The sequence below is a fragment of the Caenorhabditis elegans genome, chromosome I, assembly GCF_000002985.6.
Source record: "Caenorhabditis elegans chromosome I".
NCBI classification, from domain to species: Eukaryota; Metazoa; Nematoda; class Chromadorea; order Rhabditida; family Rhabditidae; genus Caenorhabditis; species Caenorhabditis elegans.
In genome coordinates, this window is record NC_003279.8 from 11399929 (window position 1) to 11421791 (window position 21863).

Sequence of the window (21863 nt, forward strand, 5' to 3'; positions counted from 1 at the left end):
GGGGTCTCCGATGCACCATGTGATGGAATTTGGAATAAATGTTACATCAGATTTTTTTTTTTGTGGGGAATTTTCAGAAATAGGCAATTTTTTGAAAAAAAAAGTAGATTCGAAATTTTTTGCCCAAAAAAAAAATTTTTTTTGAAATTTTTTTTCGAAAAATTAAAAAAATTTTTTTTTTCTAAGTTTCAAATTGTATCATTTTTAAATCTTATTCTAATTTCTAAATTTTATAAGTAACAATGCAGCTGATTTGCAGCAAACAAGAAAAAAAAGGAGCCGTAAACAAATGACCAAAGCTCGCCAGAAAAAATTGGAAAGCAAATTGATTTTTTTCGCTATAAATACAAATTCTGAACGTTCGTTTAAGGGAAAAATCTGGAAAAAAATTAAAAAAAATTTTTTTTTTTGCAATTTTTTTTTCAGTTTTCAAGTCTTTTTGTTAAAAAGTTTTTTTTTTGTTCAAAAAAAAATTATCGATTTTTCTGTAAACTTTAAACTTTTCCCATCAAAACTCAGAAAAAAAAATTAAACAAAAAAAGTTAGAAATATCCAAAGAAGTGCAGTGCAAAAGCAACTGAAAATTAGCTGAAAAAAAAAGTTTTTCTATAAAATCGGCGAGAAAAAAAATCAATAAATACGAAATTTATAGAGAAAAAACTTCAAGTAGTAGCAGAAAATCACAAAAAAAGGAGAAAAAATCGAAAAAAAAATGAATTGCAGTTCGAACGAAAACACGCGGAAGCCACGTGGTAATAGCTCGACGTGGCTTCGGCGTGTTTTCGTTGCGGGGAACAACATTTTTGTCTGCGTCTCTTCTATTATAGCAGAAAAATTATGATACAAAAAAAACGAATTTTTTTTCGATTATTACACATTCGTGCAAAAACGCGAATGTATGATAATAATATTTCATCGGGGAGGGGGGTCTCGAAGGGAATAATTATAGAATTATGCAATAAAAATGGGCACTTTAAGTAGACTCGGAATCAGGAAAAATCACAACAAAAAAAAAGAGAATTTTTACAAAAAAAAAAATCAATACATTTTTACAGAAAAATCAATAATTATTGATGACGTGGCGTCATGAAGCTACTGAATGCATCAATTTGATTGAGTGGATCCGATTGATTCATTGGTGGAGGCGGTCCTTGGTTTCTGAAAACAAAATTTTTTGAATTTTTCGTGGAAATTTTCAAAATTTTGAGAAAATTTCAATTTTTGCACTAATTTTTTGCAATTTTCGGGGGGTTTTTTTAGGTGATAAGGGATTGATAAGAAAACTCAGAGTACATCAAAACAGTGTACTTTTCGGCAGAAAAGTCTAGTTTCGCAGAATTTAGTGGCCTAACTTTTGCAGAAATCGGTGGCCGAGTTTTCTCAAATGTGGTGGCCTAATTTTTACAAAGATTGGTGGCCTAGCTTTTTTAGAGTTTTGTGGCCTAACTTTTGCAATTGGGGGAGTAGCATAACAATGAGAGGGTGGCCGAAGTTTTGCAGAAATATTGGTGGCCTAGTTTTTCGGATTCAGGTGGCCTAACTTTTGCAATTGGGGGACTAGTTTAATGATGAGAGGGTGGCCTAACTTTTGCATAACTTGGTGGCCTAGGTTTTCAGGATTTTAGTGGCCGAACCACACTTGCAGAATCTGATGGCATAACTAATCAAAACTACGTGGCCGTACTGTCTCTAAATTGGTGGCCTAATTTTGCAGAATTGGTGGCCGAGCTTTCTCTGGGTTGGCCGAATTTTTCGCAGAATTTGGTGGACTAACTTTTCCCTAAGTTGGTGGCCTAACTATCTCCTCATTTGGTGGCCTAACTTTTTCCTATTTCGATGACCTAACTTTTTCCCAAATCGATGGCCTAACTTTCTCCTAATTCGATGGCCTAGTTTTCCCTAAACTGATGACCTAACTTTCCCCTAATTTGATGGCCTAACTTTTCCTTATTTGGTGGCCTAACTTTCTCTTTTCTCTAATATAACATGGCCTAACTTTCCCTATTTCGATGGGCTAACTTTTCCTAAATTGGTGGCCTAACTTTCTCCTAATTCGATGGCCTAACTTTCGCTATTTCGGTGGCCTAACTTTCGCTATTTCGGTGGCCTAACTTTCGCTATTTCAGTGGCCTAACTTTCCCTATTTCGATGGGCTAACTGTTCCTAAATTGGTGGCCTAACTTTCTCCTAATTCGATGGCCTAACTTTCGCTATTTCGGTGGCCTAACTTTCGCTATTTCAGTGGCCTAACTTTCTCCTATTTCGATGGCCTAGTTTTCCTTGTATAAATGACCTAACGTTCCCCAAATCAATGGCCTAAATTTTCCTATTACCTAAAACTCTGATGAAGCATTCGTTTTTCCAGCTTCTGCACATTTCCAACTCCCAACTGGAATTTGCTCGGATCCGAGAGCTCTGTGATGCTGCTGCTTGTGCTCGCCGAGCTCGAAAGCTCAGACGATTTGAGGATCTGAAAAAGCGCGAAATTTTCGGATTTTCAGCAAAATTCTACTAGAAAATTCAAATTTTCGGCTTATTTTCCAAAAAAATCGGGCTCTTTCTTTAAAATTCACCGATTTTTGGGAAAATACAACTGAAATTTTCAAATTTTAGGCCTATTTTTTTAAAAAAAAAAGGTCTTTTTCATGGAAAATGTCAATTTTTTGGCTCAAAACCTAACCGGAGTCTCTTGTGCTCCGTGAGCCGGTACTTGTTGAGCCGTCATTTGAGGCATTGGCTGAACAGCGGCTGCCGGTTTCACCGGTTTAACCGATTCCGGCGGCGGATTCAGTGTGGCGGCGGCAATTCGAAAATCCGACATCTCCTGCTGCTGGGGAGCCTGATGCTGGAGCTCTGAAAATTGTTGTGCTTTTATTTTGAGATAAAGCCTGGGCTCTCCACGTACGTTGAGTGCTGTGAACCGTCGGCTGAATCGGCTGTGGAGGCAAGTTAAAGTCGCCGAGCAGGTCGCTCAGCAAATCCACGTTGCTCCGAGCAGCTGGGGCTCCCGGAGCCGGAGCCGCGGGGGCTTCTGGAGCAGCAGCTTGAGCTCCTGGCGGAGCATGATACTGTGGTGTAGTGTTCCATGGAGTCTGAAACTGAGGAAAAATTCCAATTTTTGGCTCATTTTCAGCTGAATTTCGTCGAAAATAGCGAATTTTGGCTCATTTTTAGGCAAATTTAGCTCATTTTTCATCAAAAAGCAGGAGATTTTCACCAAAATTTTGCCGAAAATTCCAATTTTTAACTCATTTTCCACCAAAATTTTTAATTTTTAATCCAAAAACAAGGAATTTTCAGCCGAATTTCGTTGAAAAATCCAAATTTCGGCTCATTTTCATCCAAAAATTTCAGTTTTTCATTGAAAAATAGGAGATTTTCAGCCAAAATATCACTGAAAATTCCAATTTTCGGGCCATTTTCACCGGAAAAATCACTTTTTCAGCCAAATTTCGCTGAAGAATCCGAATTTTAGCTCCTTTTTCTTGAAAAACAGGAGTTTTTCTTCGAAATTTCCCCTTTTTTCCTAAAAAGCGCTTGCTCCCACCTTGAGCTCAGCCGGAGTCGCATGCCATGGCGACGGAGCACCTGGAGTCGGTGTGAAACGAGCTTGAGGAGCAGCAATATGCTCATGATGAGAAGAAGCTGGCGGTGGAGCTGTTATCGGTGCTCCTTGTGGAGAATGCTGGAAGACGGAAAGAGCCGGTGGTGGAGCCGGTGCCTGGTATGATGGGTGAGGTTGTGGTGGTGGGGTTGGAGCATGAGATGAAGCTTCTGGCTTGGCTCCAAATTGAGCTCCAGGAGCTGAATTTTGAGGCGGTGGTACTCCGAACTGTGCTCCAAAGGATCCTTGATGTTGTGGTGGTGCTCCCGGAGCTCCAAAAATTGCTGCTCCTGGCGATTTTTGAGCTTCATAGCGGGCTCCTTGCTGTCCGTACGGTCCTTGTGCTCCAAATTGTGCTCCTGGAGCAGCTCCAAACGGTCCTTGAGGTGTGGGGGCTCCGTGGCTTGTTGGTGGTAGTGCTGCAGCTCCATGAGCTTCAAATTGTCCTCCAGGGGGTCCTTGTGCTCCCGGAGCAGCTCCATAGGAAGCTTGAGGTGGTCTTTGTGGTGTGGGGGCTCCATAGCTTGTTGGTGGTGGTGCTGAAGCTCCATGAGCTCCAAAATGTGCTCCAGGAGGACCTTGGGCTCCGACTTCAGCTCCAGGGGGTCCCTGGGCTCCGTTTTGATATCCATGTGCTCCTGGAGCAGGTCCATAGGAAGCTTGAGGTGGTGTGGGGGCTCCATAGCTTGCCGGTGGTGGACCTTGGGCTCCCTGAGCTCCAAATTGTGTTCCTTGGGCTCCTTGTGCTCCAAAATGTGCTCCTTGGGCTCCTTGTGCTCCAAAATGTGCTCCTTGGGCTCCCTGAGCTCCAAATTGTTCTCCTTGGGCTCCCTGAGCTCCGAATTGTGCTCCTTGGGCTCCTTGTGCTCCAAAATGTGCTCCTTGGGCTCCCTGAGCTCCAAATTGTACTCCTTGTGCTCCAAAATGTGCTCCTTGGGCTCCCTGAGCTCCGAATTGTGCTCCAAAGTATGCTCCAGAGCCGGCTTGAGCTCCATATTGTGCTCCGGGGACGATTCGTGGCACCTGATACGAGCCCGTATCCCCCGGATACGGCCTAATCGCATGCTCATAGGCCGCTGAGCCCGGAAGAATCGGCGGTGGAGCCGGATATGTCGATGGATCTTGGTAACGGGATGGATCATAGCCATATGGAGCTTGTGGTGGAGCTTGAAGTGGTGCTCCATAGCCGTGTGGGGCTCCTGGCGGTGCTCCAAAAGGCCCAGAAGCCTGTGAGCCTGTTAAAGCTCCCGGAACCGGGCTGTGAGGTCCCTGGTATCCTCTCTGGGCTCCCGGAGCTCCCTGAGCCCCCTCAAATGCTCCAAATCTCTGACTTCGCTGGCTCTGCACAGGAAAATCACAAATACTGCTCGGCGTGGGCGATGGTGGTCCTTGATCCTCTGGAATTTGAGCCTGCGGGGCCTGTTTCCGAGCCCGGTAGCTATCCATAAAGTCTCCGAGCCGTGGTCCTCGTGGAGCTCCAGCTCCAGCTCCAGCTGCTCCTCTGGATGGTTGATAGGCTTGTTGTTGTGCTCGTGCTCCGGGAGCTCCTCCTCCTCGTCCTCCACCAAAATCCATAAGAGCATTTTGAGCATCTCGGCTCATTCGAATTTGATTCAAATGATGCTCCGCCTCTTTCTTGGCTCTTTCCTTCTTTTCCATCTCTTCGCGATCTGAAATTTTCGAGGGTTTTAGGGTTTTTTTTACTTGAAAATGCGGATTTTGGAGCATTTCAGAGCTCCAAAATGGAGCAATTTTGACTTAAAACCCTCCGTTTTCCACAAAAATTGAGCATTTTCGGTGCAATTTTTACGGAAATTGATGAATTTTGGCTCAAATTTCACAAAATTTGCTCCATTTTTTACGAAAATGGAGCATTTTTGACTCAATTTTCGCTTTTTTTTCACAAAATTAGCTCCAAAAAGCTCGAAATCGGCCGATCGATGCACCATGTTGCATCAATTTTCACTAAAATGAAGCATTTCGAGCACAATTTTCACGAAAATCCTACTATTTTCTCTAGAAAAGCGCATTTTGGGCCAAAATTCCACGAATTTTGGCCTTTTTTTTAGCCAATTTTTCAAAATTTGCTTCATTTTTTTTTATGAAAATTGAAGAATTTTGGCTCAATTTTCTCGAAAATTGATGAATTTTGGCTCAATTTTCACGAAATTTGCCCAATTTTAACAAAACTCGGTCAACTTTCCCGTTTTCTGGTCAAAAATTCACGAAAATTGGCTCAATTTCCACCAAAATTGAGCATTTTTGGATGAATTTTCATGAATTTCAGTGAATTTTAGCTCAATTTCCACCAAAATTCGCTCCAAAAAGCTCGAAATCGGCCGATCGATGCACCATGTTGCATCAATTTTCACTAAAATGGAGCATTTTGAGCACAATTTTCACGAAATTAGGTCATTTTTGCCCAATTTTTCCGAATTTTGCTCAATTTTTCACGAAAATGGAGCATTTTTGGCTCACTTTTCGGGAAAAAATATGAATTTTGGCTCAATTTTGCTCCAAAAAGCTCAAAATTGCCGGTAGAAGCACCATTTTGAAATTTTCACGATTTTTGCATCATTTTTCACGAAATTTGATGAATTTTGGCTCATTTTCCACGAATTTCCATATCTACTAACATTGCTCTTCCATCGCATGAACCGGAATCGCAAATTGATCACATCTAGCCATCAACTGCCGATAGAATTGTTCTCCCTCATCAACTTTTTTGGAAACATCTCGATAAACTTCATAAGAAGCACAGAGCTCCGAGACACGCTTCTCGTATTCCTCTTTTTTTGTGCTCATCGCCAAACGTTCTTCGAAGAAATCAGCGTTTGCATCTGCAAATGCACGAAGAATTGCGTCTTGAGCTGTGATGTTAAGCCGAATGAGCTGTTGGATGTTCGTGTGCTTTGTGAGCTCCGATTTCATGATTTCCTCGGCTCCTGGAATATATGATTTTTTGTGAAATTTCGGTTGAAAATCGAGTTAAAAATGGGATTTTATCGAGTTTTCCCGAAAAAACACTGCAAAAAATGCAATTTTCACTCATTTTTTAGTATTTTCCAGGATCGAAAAGTGAAATTTTGACAATTTTTGGTATTTTTCTACGCAAACACCGAGCGGGCACCGGATCCTTCGACAAAATGCACAATTTCTTGAAAAATCGTGAAAAAGGGTCAAAATAGGGGTAAAATGGGTCGCTGAGTTCGATTTTGGCACGGAAAAAACTCAGAATATCACTAGAATTCGTAGTTTTTGAAGATACAACGAGAAAAATCGATTTTCTAGGAAAAATTGTCCATTTTTCGAAAGTTCTAGCATCAAATTCGAAATTCTCGTTGATTTTCGCCCTTCAAACACTTTTTAATAGGTTTCTAACGTTAAATTCGAAAAGTTTGGGTTACTGTAGCCTCGAAAGTACGCAAACACCACGAGGGCACCGGATCCTACGACAAAATGCAGAATTTCCTAAAAATCTTCAAAAAAGTGTCTAAATAGGGGTAAAATGGGCCGGCGAGTTCGATTTTGATACGGAAAAATGCGTAAAATCACTAGAATTCGTAGTTTTTAAAGATACAACGGCAAAATCGATTTTCCAGGAAAAAAAAAACCGATTTTTTGAATTTTTTTTTTGCCAAAATTCTAAATTCTCGTTGATTTTCACCCTTAGAACACTTTTTAATCGGTTAAATTCGTTAAATTCGAAAATTTTGGGTTACTGTAGCCTCGAAAGTACGCAAACACCACGAGGGCACCGGATCCTACGACAAAATGCAGAATTTCCTAAAAATCTTCAAAAAAGTGTCTAAATAGGGGTAAAATGGGCCGGCGAGTTCGATTTTGATACGGAAAAATGCGTAAAATCACTAGAATTCGTAGTTTTTAAAGATACAACGGCAAAATCGATTTTCCAGGAAAAAAAAAACCGATTTTTTGAATTTTTTTTTTGCCAAAATTCTAAATTCTCGTTGATTTTCACCCTTAGAACACTTTTTAATCGGTTAAATTCGTTAAATTCGAAAATTTTGGGTTACTGTAGCCTCGAAAATACGCGAACACCGAGACGGCACCGGATCCTACGACAAAATGCACAATTTTCTAAAATCTTTGGAAAAAGCGAAATAGGGGTAAAAAGGGTCGCTGAGCTCGATTTTGATACGGAGAACTCAGAAAATCACCAGAATTCATAGTTTTTGAGAAAATATCGGGGAAATATCGATTTTCCCAGAAAAAATATCGATTTTTCGGAAATTCTAGCATTAAATTCGAGTTTCTTGACGTTTTTTATGCCTAAAACACTTTTTAATATGTTTCTAACGTTAAAATCAAAAATTTTTTGGGTTACTGTAGCCTCGAAAGTACGCAAACACCACGAGGGCACCGGATCCTACGACAAAATGCACAATTTTCTAAAAATCTTCGAAAAAGTGTCTAAATAGGGGTAAAATGGGTCGGCAAGTTCGATTTTGATACGGAAAAATGCAAAAAATCATAAATTTGAGCTTTTTGAAGCTGAAACTCAGTAAAAATTGTGATTTTCTTGAATTTTTACGCAAAAATTGTAAATTTTCGCATTTTTTACTTCATTCTTGTTAAGCCAAAAATCCAAATTTTCCAGCTCTCCGTACCCCGTTCATTGGTTCCCATAAGCTTATTGGAGATATTATCCGCTTTCAAATCGGCTTCAAATTGTTCGACGAGCTTTCGACGTTGCGCCTGCATTTCCATCACTTTTTCAATCATTTTTCGCACTTGGAGCTCTTCCGGACTCGAGCCATCTGGAAAAAATTAAGGATTTTATTTAGTTTTTTAGGGGAATTTTTGCTTGAAAACACGAAAAAATATCACCGAAAAATCGAAAAAATTCACAATTTTCGCAGAAAAACCGACTCAAAATCACAAAATTTTGAATTTCCGCAAAAAATTCAAACTCCCCAGCGTTTCGCTCCGCCCACTTCACCTTATTGGCCAAAGAGTGGGCGGAGCAAATCGCTGATTGGTCGAGGAGTCAATTGGTCGAAATTTTGGCGGAAATTCAAGATTTCGAGTTTTTAAGTTGGATTTTTCGTGTTTTCAAGTGAAATCCGAATTTTTCACGATAATTTTCTAGTTTTTTTCGTGATTTCTGATATTTTTCAGCTGAAAAATTGGCGTTTTTGGATGAATTTTCTGTATTTTTATCGATTTTTTCCACTAATAATTGCATTTTGAGACAAAAAACTGGCTCGAAAGGCAATTTTTATCAGGATTTAAGCAGTATTTTCAGGATTATGTGATAAATATTGCGAAAATGCATATTTTTCAGCTGAAAATTGACGTTTAAGGTTGAAAAAACCGACTCAAAATCACAAAATTTTGAATTTCCGCCAAAAATTCAAAATCCCCAGCGTTTCGCTCCGCCCACTTCACCCGATTGGTCGAAGAGTGGGCGGAGAAGCTCGCTGATTGGTCGGGGAGTCGATTGGTCGAAATTTTGGCGGAAATTCAAGATTTCGAGTTTTTGAGTCGGATTTTTCAGTATTTATCGATTTTTTGTTGGTTTTTCTGTGAAATTGTTCAGTTTTCGAAATATTTTTGGGAGTTTTTTCATAAAAATTCGATTTTGCACGATAATTATATAGTTTTTTCGTGATTCAAAATTACGGCTGAAATTGATATATTTTTTTTTCGTTTTTCAGTAATAAATTGACAGTTCAGGTTGAATTTTCAACATTTTTCGCACTTTTTCTTGCAAAATTCGAATTTCTCATCGATTTTTCGTGATTTTTCACAATTTGCTTCAAAATTTTAGCTACAAAAATTAAAGTAATTTTTGATATTTTTCCACTGAAAAAATGGGCGTCTTCGGGTTGAATTTTCCGCATTTTTATCTTTGATTTTTTCACAATAAATAAGCTAAAAATTTAAATTTTTTACTTCTCATCTCTCCCTGCTGCTCCGGCGGCACAATTTTCATCCACATCTCTCTACACGGAAGCGTGAGAAGTTGCAAATTCGCAGAGTGCTGTGCAATCGCCTTATTCAGTGAAACATTATGAGCTTTTGCCTGCTCCAGATGCTCGGCGAGCCGTTCGAGCTCCTTCTGAATGAGGATAAAGCCTTCATCCGACCGAATGCTGCTCTTCTGCAAATCAATAGCTCGAAGCTTTGAGAGCAACGTATTAAGCTTCGCTTCAGCAACTCTCGCTGTATCCGATGATTCTCCCATTTTATCGATTAAATTTGGTACACAATCCGGGTATGACGTCATGTCAGCATTCCTTTTCATCAAATCTTCAGAAATCTCGAACCAAGCTTCTCGGCTCCTCTTTCCCTCATTGAGCATAAATCGAAGTTTATCAAATTCGGCGAGTTGTAGTTGATAATTGAGATGTTCATCATAGGATCTGACACATTCTTTGATTTCTCGAAGTGCTTGATCCTTGTCATCTGAATACTTTTTCACTGCATCCTGTACAAATGTGGGTAGAAGCTTCCCGAATAGATCACAACCACAAACTGATGGATCTAGAGGATCAAATGACAGAGTTTTCACTTTACACATTGCACCACCACCGTCTTTCTGTACAGCATCTATTGCATCTTCTTGTTTTGGAACTCTGTCGTGATAGATGAAATCGTTCTCTTTTTCCGCGTTTCTTTGCCTGCAAAAGTTGCAAAGTTTGAATTAAAAAAAAAAAAGATATTTTCCACATTTTTGGCGCCGATTTTCGGCAAATTTACACTGTTTTCTCGCAATTTTTTGTGGTAAATTGCATGAAAATGTTCAATTTTCCGCGTTTTTTTTGTCTGAAAATATGCAAAAATTAGGGAATTTTCAGCAAATATACATTGTTTTTCTTGTTTTTCCTCAAAAAAGCATTTTTTAAAAAACATTTAAAAAACAAATTGCTATATAAAAATATCCAATTTTCCGCGTTTTTTTTTGCCTGGAAAATTACAGAAAAAGTTTTTTTTTGTTTTAATACATTTTTTTGGGCTAAAATGCAAAAAATCAAGATTAAATCGCATGAAAATATTCAATTTTCACGCGTTTTTTTGTCTGAAAAATGACAGAAATTAGGGATGAAAGTGTGCTGCTACCTTCTGTGAGTTTTATTAAAATAATTATATTAAAACTTTTAGGCAAGTTTTTTTTTGACTCAATTCTCACAAAATTTGCTCCATTTTACACGGATATCGAACAATTTTTTGAGTTTTCTGGTCAAAAAATTGACAAATTTGGCTCAATTTCGACAAAATTAGTACTAAAACGACCGAAAATAAAGTCAGATGCAGCATGATAAACCATTTTCCACAAAAATTGAACATTTCGGCTTAATTTCAACTAAATTTGCTCAATTTTCAACGAAAATGGAGCATTTTTGGCCAGTTTCGCTCCATTTTTGCCGAAAATTAATGAATTTTGGCTCAAATTTGATCAAAAACAACCTTTTTGAAAAGTTTTTTCGGTTAATTTGGAGCAAATTTCGCGCAGATTCTTAGCTAATTTTTGGGGGATTTTAGGGAAATTTTACACGTTTTTCGGTCAGTTTTTCTCGGTTTTTTGTCTGAAAAATCACGATTTTTTTTGTGGTTTTTTGAAATTTGAGCCTAAGCTTACGCCTAAGCCTAAGCGGAAGCCTAAAAGCTTAAGCCTATGCCCAAGCCTATTTTAGGGCCATTTTTGTGAATTTTTCAAATTTTCAGGCTATTTTTTATCGATTTTTGTCCGATTTTTCGCAATTTTTCCTATTTTCAGGCAATTTTTACTGATTTTTACCAGTTTTTTTGCGATTTTTCCCCAATTTTCCCCACACTTACTTGGCACTAATCACATCAAAAAGGAAGCTTGAAGTGACGAAAAGCTCCGGATATCGTTCCCGCATTTTCGAATGATTCGATGAGAGTAATTCCATATATTTGTTGGCAATATTATAATATTGAAGCCTCCAACCCATTTTCTTGTCTTCTTTTTCCAAATTATCACCAAATGACATATAGGCAATTACAGCATACATTGCACTTTTTAATGAGCATATCTTCGCATAATACTGTAATTTCTCGTGTGGAGTTGTGTTGGATATTGAGGATATATTATATAGACAATATAACTGGAATTTTGAGAGGTTTCTGAGCGAAAAAATCGAGTTTTACGGCTAAAAATTGGTTAAAATTGGCTAAAAATTGGAAATTTACATGGAAATCTATACAAAAATCAATTTTTTCAGAACTTTTCAGGCAATATAACTGGAATTTGGAGAGGTTTTGAGCTAAAAAATCGAGTTTTACGGCTAAAAATTGTCTAAAATTGATGAAAACCATGAAATTTACATGAAAATCGATATAAAAATCGTTTTTTTCATGTTTTCATTGACAATATAACTGGAATTTGGAGAGGTTTTTGAGCGAAAAAATCGAGTTTTAGAGCTTGGAATTGTCTAAAATTGATAAAAACCTTGAAATTTGCAAGAAAATCTATAGAAAATCGATTTTTTCATGTTTTTGTTGACAATATAACTGGAATTTTAAAGGTTTCTGAGCGAAAAAATCGATTTTTATAGCTAAAAATTGATTACAAACTTGATATTTCAGTACAAATCCGCCTAAAAGAGAAATTTTGAACCTAAAACATCTAATTTTAGAGCTTAAAATTGTCTAAAATAGGTTAAAAATTGAAAATTTACATGGAAATCTATACAAAAATCGATTTTTTCAGAATTTTTCAGGCAATATAACTGGAATTTTAAACGTTTCTGAGCGTAAAAAATCGATTTTTATAGCTAAAAATTGTCTGAAATGTACTGAAAACCCAATTTTATAGACAATATAACTGGAATTTAGGCGATTTTTCAGCAGAAAAATTGAGTTTTAGAGCTAAAAATTGCATAAAACCGATGGAATTTTCACTAAAATACAAAAATTGATTAGAAACGTGAGTTTCTGAAAAAAAAAACGAGTTTTATAGCTAAAAAATTGTTTATTTCCAGCGATTTGGCCGATTTTGGGCAAAAATTCTAGTTTTAAAGCCTAAAAATTGCCTAAAATGTATGAAAAAATGGAAATTTACAAGAGAAATCTATAAAAATCTACTTTAAATCCAATTTTATAGCAATTGTTCGCTGAAAATTGAGGAAAAAGTGGAAAAAATCACACTTTTTCCGGGAATTTCAAACATTTTAGGCGGAAAAATGAAAAAAATTTCTCAAAATTTCAGCTCAAAATCTATAAATTTGGTCATTTTTCAGTCAAATTTTGAGCAATTTTGATATTTTTCTGTAGATTTTTCTGGTTTTTTGTCGATTTTCAGTCAATTCTTTCCGTTTTTCTTCAATTTTCCAAGGATTTTTAGTCAATTTCAGCCCTTTTTTAGCTATTTTCAGCAGTTTTTGGATTTTTTAAAGTCTAATTTCTTCGTTTTTCTTCAATTTTCATCCAATTTTCTCCGTTTTTCTTCAAATTTCCAGCTTCTTCTTACCCTCTGTACAGATTCAGGTATATTAACACTCCATTCATCGACAATTTTCGCTGCTGAATCATAAGCTTCCTGTAACCAAAGTGATAATTTTGCAATTACAATTGCACTTCGATTGTCTAAAAGTGACTTTTGAACCAGACATTCTTGAGCTTGAGCCTGAAAAAAATGAGTTATTTTGAAATTTTCTGAGGAAAATAGTGAAAAAATTGAATTTTTAAGTAAAAAATGAGCATTTTTTCCCATTTTTCAGGCTTTTTCCAGCAAAAATAGCTTGAAAATGAAATTTTCAGTCAATTTTTGGCCAATTTTGAGCCATTTTCTGCCGAAAAGTGTGTAAAAAATTGAATTTTCAATGACATTTTAGATCCAAATTGACCAATTTTTCATTATTTTCAGGATTTTTTCACAAAAAAACGTCGATTTTTCATCGATTTTTCTGATAAAAATTGAATTTTTTCAGAAAAAAAAATCATAAAAATCCAGTTTTTTCCAATTTTTTGCCTGAAAAAGGCTCTAAAAACTCAATTTCTAACAAATTTTTCGATTTTTTCACAAAAAAATTATTTTTCACCGATTTTTTCAGTTTTTTTCCCTGAAAAATCACTGAAAAACTTACAATCATCACTTTATAATAAAACGAAATGACATTTGCATCCAAATCCACTGACGGATAAAAAATATCCGAATTTCTGAATGAATTGAGCTGTTCGAAGGCGTAGGCAGCATATTGAAAGTGCATAAATGCTGCTTTTATACACTGAAAAATGGCGATTTTTAGGGAAAATTCAGATTTTTAGTGAGAAAATTCAAGTTTTTATCAATTTTTTGACCCAAAAAGTTGGAAAATTCCTAAAAATTCAATTTTTTTTTACGAAAAAATGAACGAAAATGTCAAATTTTCAGCGTTTTTCATCAATTTTTGCTGAAATAAAGCCTTTTTGTGGCGTTTTTAACCGAAAAATTGTAGAATTTTGGTATTTTTCTCGAAAAAATTAGGAAAAACGTCAAATTTTCAGAGTTTTCATCGGTTTTTTCCCGATTTTTGGGTGAAAAACCACGGGAAAATCGATTTTTCTGCAAAAATGAGCTAAAAAAATTTAAAATTTCCGCGTTTTCAGTGTTAAAATTCACAAATTTTCGATTTTTCCTCAATTTTTGAGTGAAAAATCATCGAAAAATCGATTTTTTTCATGAAAATTCAATTTTGATCGCAAAAATGAGCTAAAAATCAAAATTTTCAGCGTATTCAGTGGAAAAAACCCACGAATTTTCGATTTTTTAGTCCAATTTTCCAAGTTTTTTCCCGATTTCGGGATGAAAAATCATCGGAAAATCGGTTTTTCCTACAAAATTGAGCTAAAAATCAAAATTTTTCGCCTTTGCCAGTGTTGAAATCTTTAAATTTTCGATTTTTCGTCTATTTTTCCAAGATTTTCCTCGATTTTTGAGTGGAAAATCATCGAAAAATCGATTTTTTTCATGAAAATTCAATTTTGATCGCAAAAATGAGCTAAAAAACCAATAATTTCCGCGTTTTTTGTGTTAAAATTCATAAATTTTCAGGCTTTTCGTACAATTTTCCACATTTTTTCCCGAATTTCGAGCGAAAAATCACCGGAAAATCGGATTTTTCTGCAAAAATAGGCTAAAAAATCAAATTTCTCCGCGTTTTCAGTGGTAAGATTCAAAAATTTTCCGGCTTTTCGTCCAATTTTCCAAGTTTTTTCCCAACTTTCGGGTGAAAAATCATCGGAAAATCGGTTTCTCCTGCAAAAATGAGCTAAAATATCATAATTTTCAGCGTTTCCACTGTTAAAATCCATAAATTATCGATTTCTCATCCAATTTTCCACGTTTTTTCCCTTTTTTGAGTTAAAAATCGTCGAAAAATCGATTTTTCCACTAAAAATTCGAATTTCCATACATCCTGTGTATCCCTTGTCTGCTCGGCAGCATATTGTGCATGACATGCTCCAATATTGAACATTACAGACGCTTTTTCGAATTCAATATCACAAATTGTCACTTCACTTTGAGCACTTCTGATGTCGATTAGACCGTCGTGCCTGCAACAAAAAAAAATCGATTTTTAGTGGGGAAAATTGGAGAAATTCGGGATTTTTTAGTGAAAAATCGAGAAAAAACCGGGAATTTTGAATAAAAATGGGCCAAAAATGATGAAAATTTGCAATTTTTCAGTGAAAATCCGAGAAAAATCGATTAAAATAAGCCAAAAAACGTAATTTTCGATGAAAAATCGATCAAAATTCTGGCTAAAATGGAGATTTTTTAGATAAAAATTGGGGAAAAATCGATAAAAAGCACAATTTTCAGCTGGAAAATCGGTTGAAAATCGCCTTTTTCGCGAATTTTAATCTTAAATATACGGATTTTCCAGTAATTTAGTGATATTTCCGGGGAAAAATTGCTGAAATTCTGGGATTTTCGCTTCAAAATGGGAAAAAATCACTAAAAATCGTAATTTTTGGGAAAATTTCAATTTTTCAGGTTAAAATTGAGTTTTAAATCTTTTTTTACAGTAAAAATTGGAGAAAAATCGATGAAAATGTGAATTTTAACGTTTTTTCCAGTGTAAAACACCATCTTTTGACGTTTTTTTTGTAATTTTCCCAAGAAAATCGCCTTTTTGATCTGAAAATAGCGGATTTTTCGGGAAAAAATGGAATTATCACTGCAAAATGTGGAAAAAATCACTAAAAATCGTAATTTTTGGTGAAAAATTCAATTTTTTAGGTGAAAATTGAGTTTTTTATCGTTTTTTCGGACGAAACTCGAATTTTTGCCATTTTTTCATCGAAATTATGCATTTTTCAGTAGAAAATCGTCTTTTTCCGTAGTTTTTGCGAATTTTAACCTGCAAAATGCGGATTTTTCGGCAATTTGGCGATTTTTCAGCGAAAAAATCAATTTTTAGCCAAAAATAGTCATTTTCCGGCCAATTTCCATCGAATTTTCACTCTAAAACATCGAATTTTTTCGATATTTTACCATGCAAACGGTGTTTCAAGCTGTTCTCCGGCTCCCATTGGGAATCTTTTCTGCATCATACACAGCTGGCCGTAATATCTTTTTAATTTCAGAGTTTGCTCCACAGATGGCGTCGGAACGTTGGCTTCCTGCAAAATATTGATTTTTTAATGATTTCAGCAGGTTTTTTCGAGCTTTTTCAGTACAAATTTCATTTGTGTCAGCTCGTCGAACGCCGAATCGTAGTCGTGGGGGTCCGCGTTGAAAGTGAGCAGAATATACTGAAAAATTGGCGATTTTTGGTGAGAAAAAATCGATTTTTTCACAGTTTTTACCTCTTTCATGCGTAATCTAAAGTCAAAATTTGGGATATTATCGTAGGAAAGTGTTGAGGATCTCGATTGTGGAGCCAGCATAGGCATTATTGGAAGAGCCTCCATTTTTGAGCTGAAATTTTGGTTTTTTTAAGGTTAAAATTCATTTTTCGATTTTAAAAGGTTTAAAAATCCATAATTCATATAAAAATAACATTTTCCTTCAAGTTTTCACGATTTCGCAAGATTTTCACGAAAAAATGAATTAATGCTAAAATCAACGATTTTCCTTAGTTTTTCATGGATTTTCGCTCATTTTTATTGATTTTCAGCTGTTTTTAATGATAAAACGTGAAATTTGTTGCAAAAAACGAGAAAAAACGGTTAATTTACGGGGTTTTTGGCTGACAAAGAACAAATGGCGGTAACAAAAACAGGTTGTTGACTGGATTTTAGCAGTGCATGCGCGCTCTATTGAGAATTTTCGTTGGAGGGAAGTTTGAATTTTGGTTTTTTGCAATTTTTCAGCGTTTTTGATGAAAAAACGGCCAAATTTAATGAAATTGATTGGAAAAGAGCAAGAAAAACATACAATTTAAAGTTTAAATTAAAAAAAAAACACGTAAAATCAACAAAAAAAAAACGTTAACCAAAAATACCGTGAATTTTCGAATTTCCAACGCATTTTTCGATTTTCATATCGATTTTTCAACTTTCCTAGTGAAAAACAAAGAAGTTATGCATAAAATGAGTGAGTTGCTGGTAATTTGCAAAGTTTTCTAACAGATTTTTGTTTCAGAGTTACTTCTTATCGAAATATTCACTATTTTATTATCAATGGGAGCTTTAAACGCTGAAAATGGTAGGAAATGTGTATTTTTTAGCAGAAAATTTGAGTTTCTTTGAGTTGTGATTTTTAACCTTTACAGCCTCTTTTCGGCCTGTAAACGACGTTATTTAGAATGCAGTGGGTACGGTAGCCTCAAAAGTACGCAAACACCGCACACGCTACGACAAAATGCACAGAATTTCTAATTTATGCGAAAATAGTCTAGATAGGGGTAAAAAACTGCACTGAGCTCGAATTTGACAACGAAAATGGTTAAAAATAAACAATTTTGGGGAAAAATTTTGGTTTTCAGCAAATTCGCTCCCAAAACCTTAAGAAATGGCAGAAAAAAAGGATTTTAAGCAGCAACTTTGTTTTCCTCGCCGTTTTTCACGCCAACTGCTTTCCTTTTGCGCAGTTAAGCACAATTTCAGATGTTTCAGGGTACGGTGGGCCCAAAAGTACGCAAACACCGGACACGCTACGACAAAATGCACAGAGTTTCTAATTTATGCGAAAATCGCCTAGATATGGGTAAAAAACTGCGCTGAGCTCGAATTTAATAGGGAAAATTGTTGAAAATATGAATTTTTGATAGGAAATTCGATTTTAACTGTTATTAGCATGACCAAAACCTCTGAAAAGTTGGGGAAAAATACAAATAAAAAACCTCTGAGCCCAAATTTTTTGGAGATACCACCTAAAAATGTCTAATTTTCAGCCATCTCACCCCTGAAAACCTCAATCAATCGGCTCAAAATGATATCCCAAATACTCAATGCGATGTCTATTCAAAAAGGATTGATCTCTGGCACACTTGACCCGGAAACCTTGATCTCCGAGCTTCTTGGCTCAGCCCTACCCAGTGAGCTTGCCTCAATTAACATGCTCCACGTTCAACAGGGCATTGAAATCGGGTTAAATATCCCTAAATTGCTCCGTGACGCTGCTGGCGATGAAAATGCAAAAGCTCGCAAAGCTTATGAAGGGTACAATGCAATATTGAAGGAGATTGATGGAATGATCGATGTGAAAAATTGGAGTGGAAAGGCAGATTTCGATAAAGGAATTGCAGAGCTTCGTAAGGATTATGTCAAGCCAAAAGTTCTAGAAAACCTGGAGAAGATCTGCCAGAATCTTACAAGTATTTTAAATTCTGCAACTTTGGAAGCTGACCAGTTATCCACAGCCCTAGAAGCTCTAACATCACTGTCTACTTCATTTAACGCGACCTCCGACATCTGGATGTTCCATGAATACACTTCAACTATCCAGGCAGTCGCTCCATTTTTGAAAACTGCTCGAGGCGTGGAGGAGCATTTGAAATACAAGGATAACTTGAATCTGACCAAAAAGGAAGAAGCCGCATTTAACAAGTATATATCCATTTACACCAATTCTGCAGTGCATATGTTTCTTGATCTAGGCCCACTTATTGGGAAGATCTTTGCCCCGGAAGGACATAACAAATCTCTCAGCCTCCCAGAATTTGATAAAGTGCTCAGTGACGCTTGGATCAGGAGTGTGGTAAATAGTGATTCTCTAGGAAAGGGGTTAAGTCGACTATCAGCTTTCCAAAGCTCTCTTCTTAGAGCACAGAGGCGGCTGAATTTCACCGACGTTGCTGGTGGCGTTCGAAGCATCATTGAGATGTTCAACTTCGACGTTTTTCCTGGAGATGATCACATGTCTGCTGCTGACCAAGAGTGTACTCCGTTAGAACTTAGATTTAGAGCTATTTCTGATCTCAAAATGTTTATTGATGAGATAGAAGTAGAATTCAATAACCTAACTATGCTGGCCATAAAATTGTCTTTTTTTCTCTCGGGGAACTCGGATGCTGGACAAGATTTTTTGAAAATCCACAGGGAACATGAAACGGTTGTGATTAAGAAACTTAACGAAACTGGACAGCTAAAAAGTTTAAAGGCACATTTATCAATGATAAATCAACAATTAGAGCTCATCAATACCTTTCCTATACATGACATTAATGTTTATGCCAGGTACGCTCAATTGGACATCGGTTGGATATATTCACAACACAAAGATGAATTAGAGAAGTACGCTGATTATTTCAACTGCCTTCAAAATAACGCCTACCTGAAATACAAAGCTTCTTTAAGCATTGCGACGAAAAGGATCAGCGATCATGTTTACAATTCAACGTATCAAAATTCATTCAACAACCTCCTAGGTGTCTTTAAAAACTCTACATCCGCTGTAGATGATATGTTCGTGATGAAGCGACATATGAAAGCGATGAAGAATTTTCACACAGTGGAAACAGATGCTCTGGGAGAGTTTAAGGATGTAGAATCTTACGCTGAGAATCTTCGCCTAGCAGTTCAAGGACTCGAAAAACTATCCGATTTGGTGGAGAAGAAGGATCAGTTGAAGTATGTCATAGATAATATTAATGTTCTCATAGAATCTGTATCAGTTATGGATGACGTTCCTCATTTGTACAATCTCCAGAAAATAGTACTGTTGAAATCAGAATTCCGGATGCTTCACCTATCATTGGAAGGCTTCGAAGAACAGGCTACAGACTCTATAGAGTCTATTGTTCTCGAGGATTACGAACAACTTTTTGTGCAAGCTCGGAGCATTCCTAGCATCGAGGGAGACTTCGAAGCAATAGGGAATTCTGTTGGAGAGCTGGCACGACTTGTAACAAATGTAACTGTCAAGGAGATTCTGAGAAATGTCAATGTATCACTGAACTCGTTGGATTTGGATTTCACTTCCTACCGTGTGCACTTTGCGAATGTGGCTTTGAGGGAGCTTGACGTATTCTTTGCGAATTTCTCGAAGAAGTTCGAAAAGCCGGAGGAGCTGGATGTTCGGGTGGAGCAGAAGGAAAGGAGAAAGGCAAAGAATCCAAATGAACGTGAGAGATTGGACAGGTTAGTGGCTTCTCACTCGGTGGACCTACAGAAATTGCACGTGGCCACGCGCAGTGTCAGAGTGTCTCATTTCGGCTTGATCTACGTTGATCTACAAAAAATGCGGGAGAAGAGACTGATTTCGCATTGTTAAGAACGTGCTGACGTCACATTTTTGTGGGCAAAAAATTACCGCATTTTTGTAGATCAAACCGTAATAGGGCAGCCTGGCACCAAATAGAACCTGTCTGACAGTACACAGAGTGAGTTGGGAGTTGGTGGGGATGATGTCAAGGTACTGTAGTAGTACTGTAGGGGTACTGTAGGTATACGGTAGGATTACTGTAGTTTGAGAAAATTTGAATTTTCAGCTTTTGAACAGGTATTGGGTTGGGAGTTGGTGGGGGATAATGTCAAGGTACTGTAGTGGTACTGTAGGGGTACTGTAAGTATACGGTAGGGTTACTGTAGTTTGGGAAAATTTGAATTTTAGCTTTTGAACAGATATTGGGTCGGGAGTTGATGTGGGATAATATCAAGGTATTGTGGTGGTACTGTAGGCGTACTGTAGGTATACGGTAGGATTACTGTAGTTTAGGAAAATTTGAATCTTTAGCTTTTGAAGAGATAGTGGGTTGGGAGTTGGTGGGGGATAATGTCAAGGTACTGTAGGTGCACTGTAGGGGTACTGTAGGTATACGGTAGGATTACTGTAGTTGGAGAAAATTTGAATTTTAGCTTTTGAACAGGTATTGGGTTGGGAGTTGGTGGGGATGATGTCAAGGTACTGTAGTAGTACTGTAGGGGTACTGTAGGTATACGGTAGGATTACTGTAGTTTGAGAAAATTTGAATTTTAGCTTTTGAACAGATATTGGGTCGGGAGTTGATGTGGGATAATATCAAGGTATTGTGGTGGTACTGTAGGCGTACTGTAGGTATACGGTAGGATTACTGTAGTTTAGGAAAGTTTGAATCTTTAGCTTTTGAAGAGATAGTGGGTTGGGAGTTGGTGGGGGATAATGTCAAGGTACTGTAGGTGCACTGTAGGGGTACTGGAGGTATGAGGCCATGTAGCTAAAGCTGCTCAGTTACTTGTAGGCTACTAGGCGTGCCTACCTATATTAAAATCCTCAAATCCCTTCTTTAATTCCAGAATTCCTTGGTGGTTCGTGTTCGGATGTGTGACAAGTATTCTATTTGGTGCTCTATTCGCTTTGGCCTAGTGAACTCGAATTTTTATTTCAATAAATTATTTTTCTACGAACTTTTCCTTAACATATGGATTTTTAATAAATTTGGAATTAATTTTTTTAATACAAAAAAACTATATAAATTTTGGCAGTTTCTTTCCAGCCACGTGGTGCCAGGTTGTCCAATCACGGTTTGATCTACAATAAATGCGGGAATTCTCGCCTAGAAAAGTGTGGCGTCAGCACGTTTTAACCGTTCGACTCTGCGTCTCGTTTCCCGCGTTTTTTGTAGATCACCGATTTTCGGATTGAATGAATTTTTTAAAATCTGTCCTGGACGACGGCGGTGCCGTCGTACAGAGCACTTAAATTTTTTTTTTCTGAATTTAAATTTATTTAAATCCTGATTTACACTTTCTCATCAAGAACAACGGAAAAATACGAGAAAAAAAAAATGAATTTTTCGGCAGAAATGTTTTCAAAATTCCATATCCTTCGGGTTTTTAAACAGTTTTGTCCATTTAAAATCGCTGGGAAAGTGGGAAAGTTTATCTAAAATTCTAGATATATTATCTAATCCTATATATT

The 21863-nt window shown here is 36.8% G+C and overlaps 2 protein-coding genes and 1 non-coding gene across 4 annotated transcripts; 2 read left to right on the top strand and 1 right to left on the bottom strand.

Moving 5' to 3' along the window:
- Nucleotides 1-602: 602 nt before the first annotated feature.
- Nucleotides 603-16505, bottom strand: ego-2 (BRO1 domain-containing protein). 2 transcript variants are annotated; one of them, NM_001264705.3, is made up of 15 exons: nt 16388-16505; nt 16259-16333; nt 16074-16201; nt 14989-15130; nt 13681-13821; nt 13065-13220; nt 11411-11640; nt 9524-10251; nt 8236-8385; nt 6241-6549; nt 3548-5274; nt 2906-3098; nt 2681-2853; nt 2334-2470; nt 603-1158 (listed from the first exon to the last, which is right to left on the bottom strand). In NM_001264705.3, exons 1-15 carry the CDS (start codon nt 16490-16492, stop codon nt 1068-1070), a joined length of 4485 nt encoding a protein of 1494 aa, NP_001251634.1. In that variant the 5' UTR covers nt 16493-16505; the 3' UTR covers nt 603-1067. The 2 variants fall into 2 exon arrangements, with proteins under 2 accessions (NP_001251634.1, NP_001076622.2); NM_001083153.7 differs by having other exon boundaries at nt 631-1158; nt 2906-3092; nt 16388-16499.
- On the top strand, nt 7319-7377 carry Y53H1C.8. The gene has a single exon (NR_050564.1). It is a non-coding gene; the product is annotated as an Unclassified non-coding RNA Y53H1C.8 (non-coding RNA).
- Nucleotides 16506-17079: 574 nt separating the features above from the next.
- On the top strand, nt 17080-21341 carry Y53H1C.3 (uncharacterized protein). Its single transcript, NM_001392948.1, has 4 exons — nt 17080-17117; nt 17166-17228; nt 17917-20104; nt 21239-21341. The coding sequence occupies exons 3-4, from the start codon at nt 17955-17957 to the stop codon at nt 21306-21308; spliced, it is 2220 nt and encodes a 739-aa protein (NP_001379256.1). The 5' UTR covers nt 17080-17117; nt 17166-17228; nt 17917-17954; the 3' UTR covers nt 21309-21341.
- Nucleotides 21342-21863: the final 522 nt, after the last annotated feature.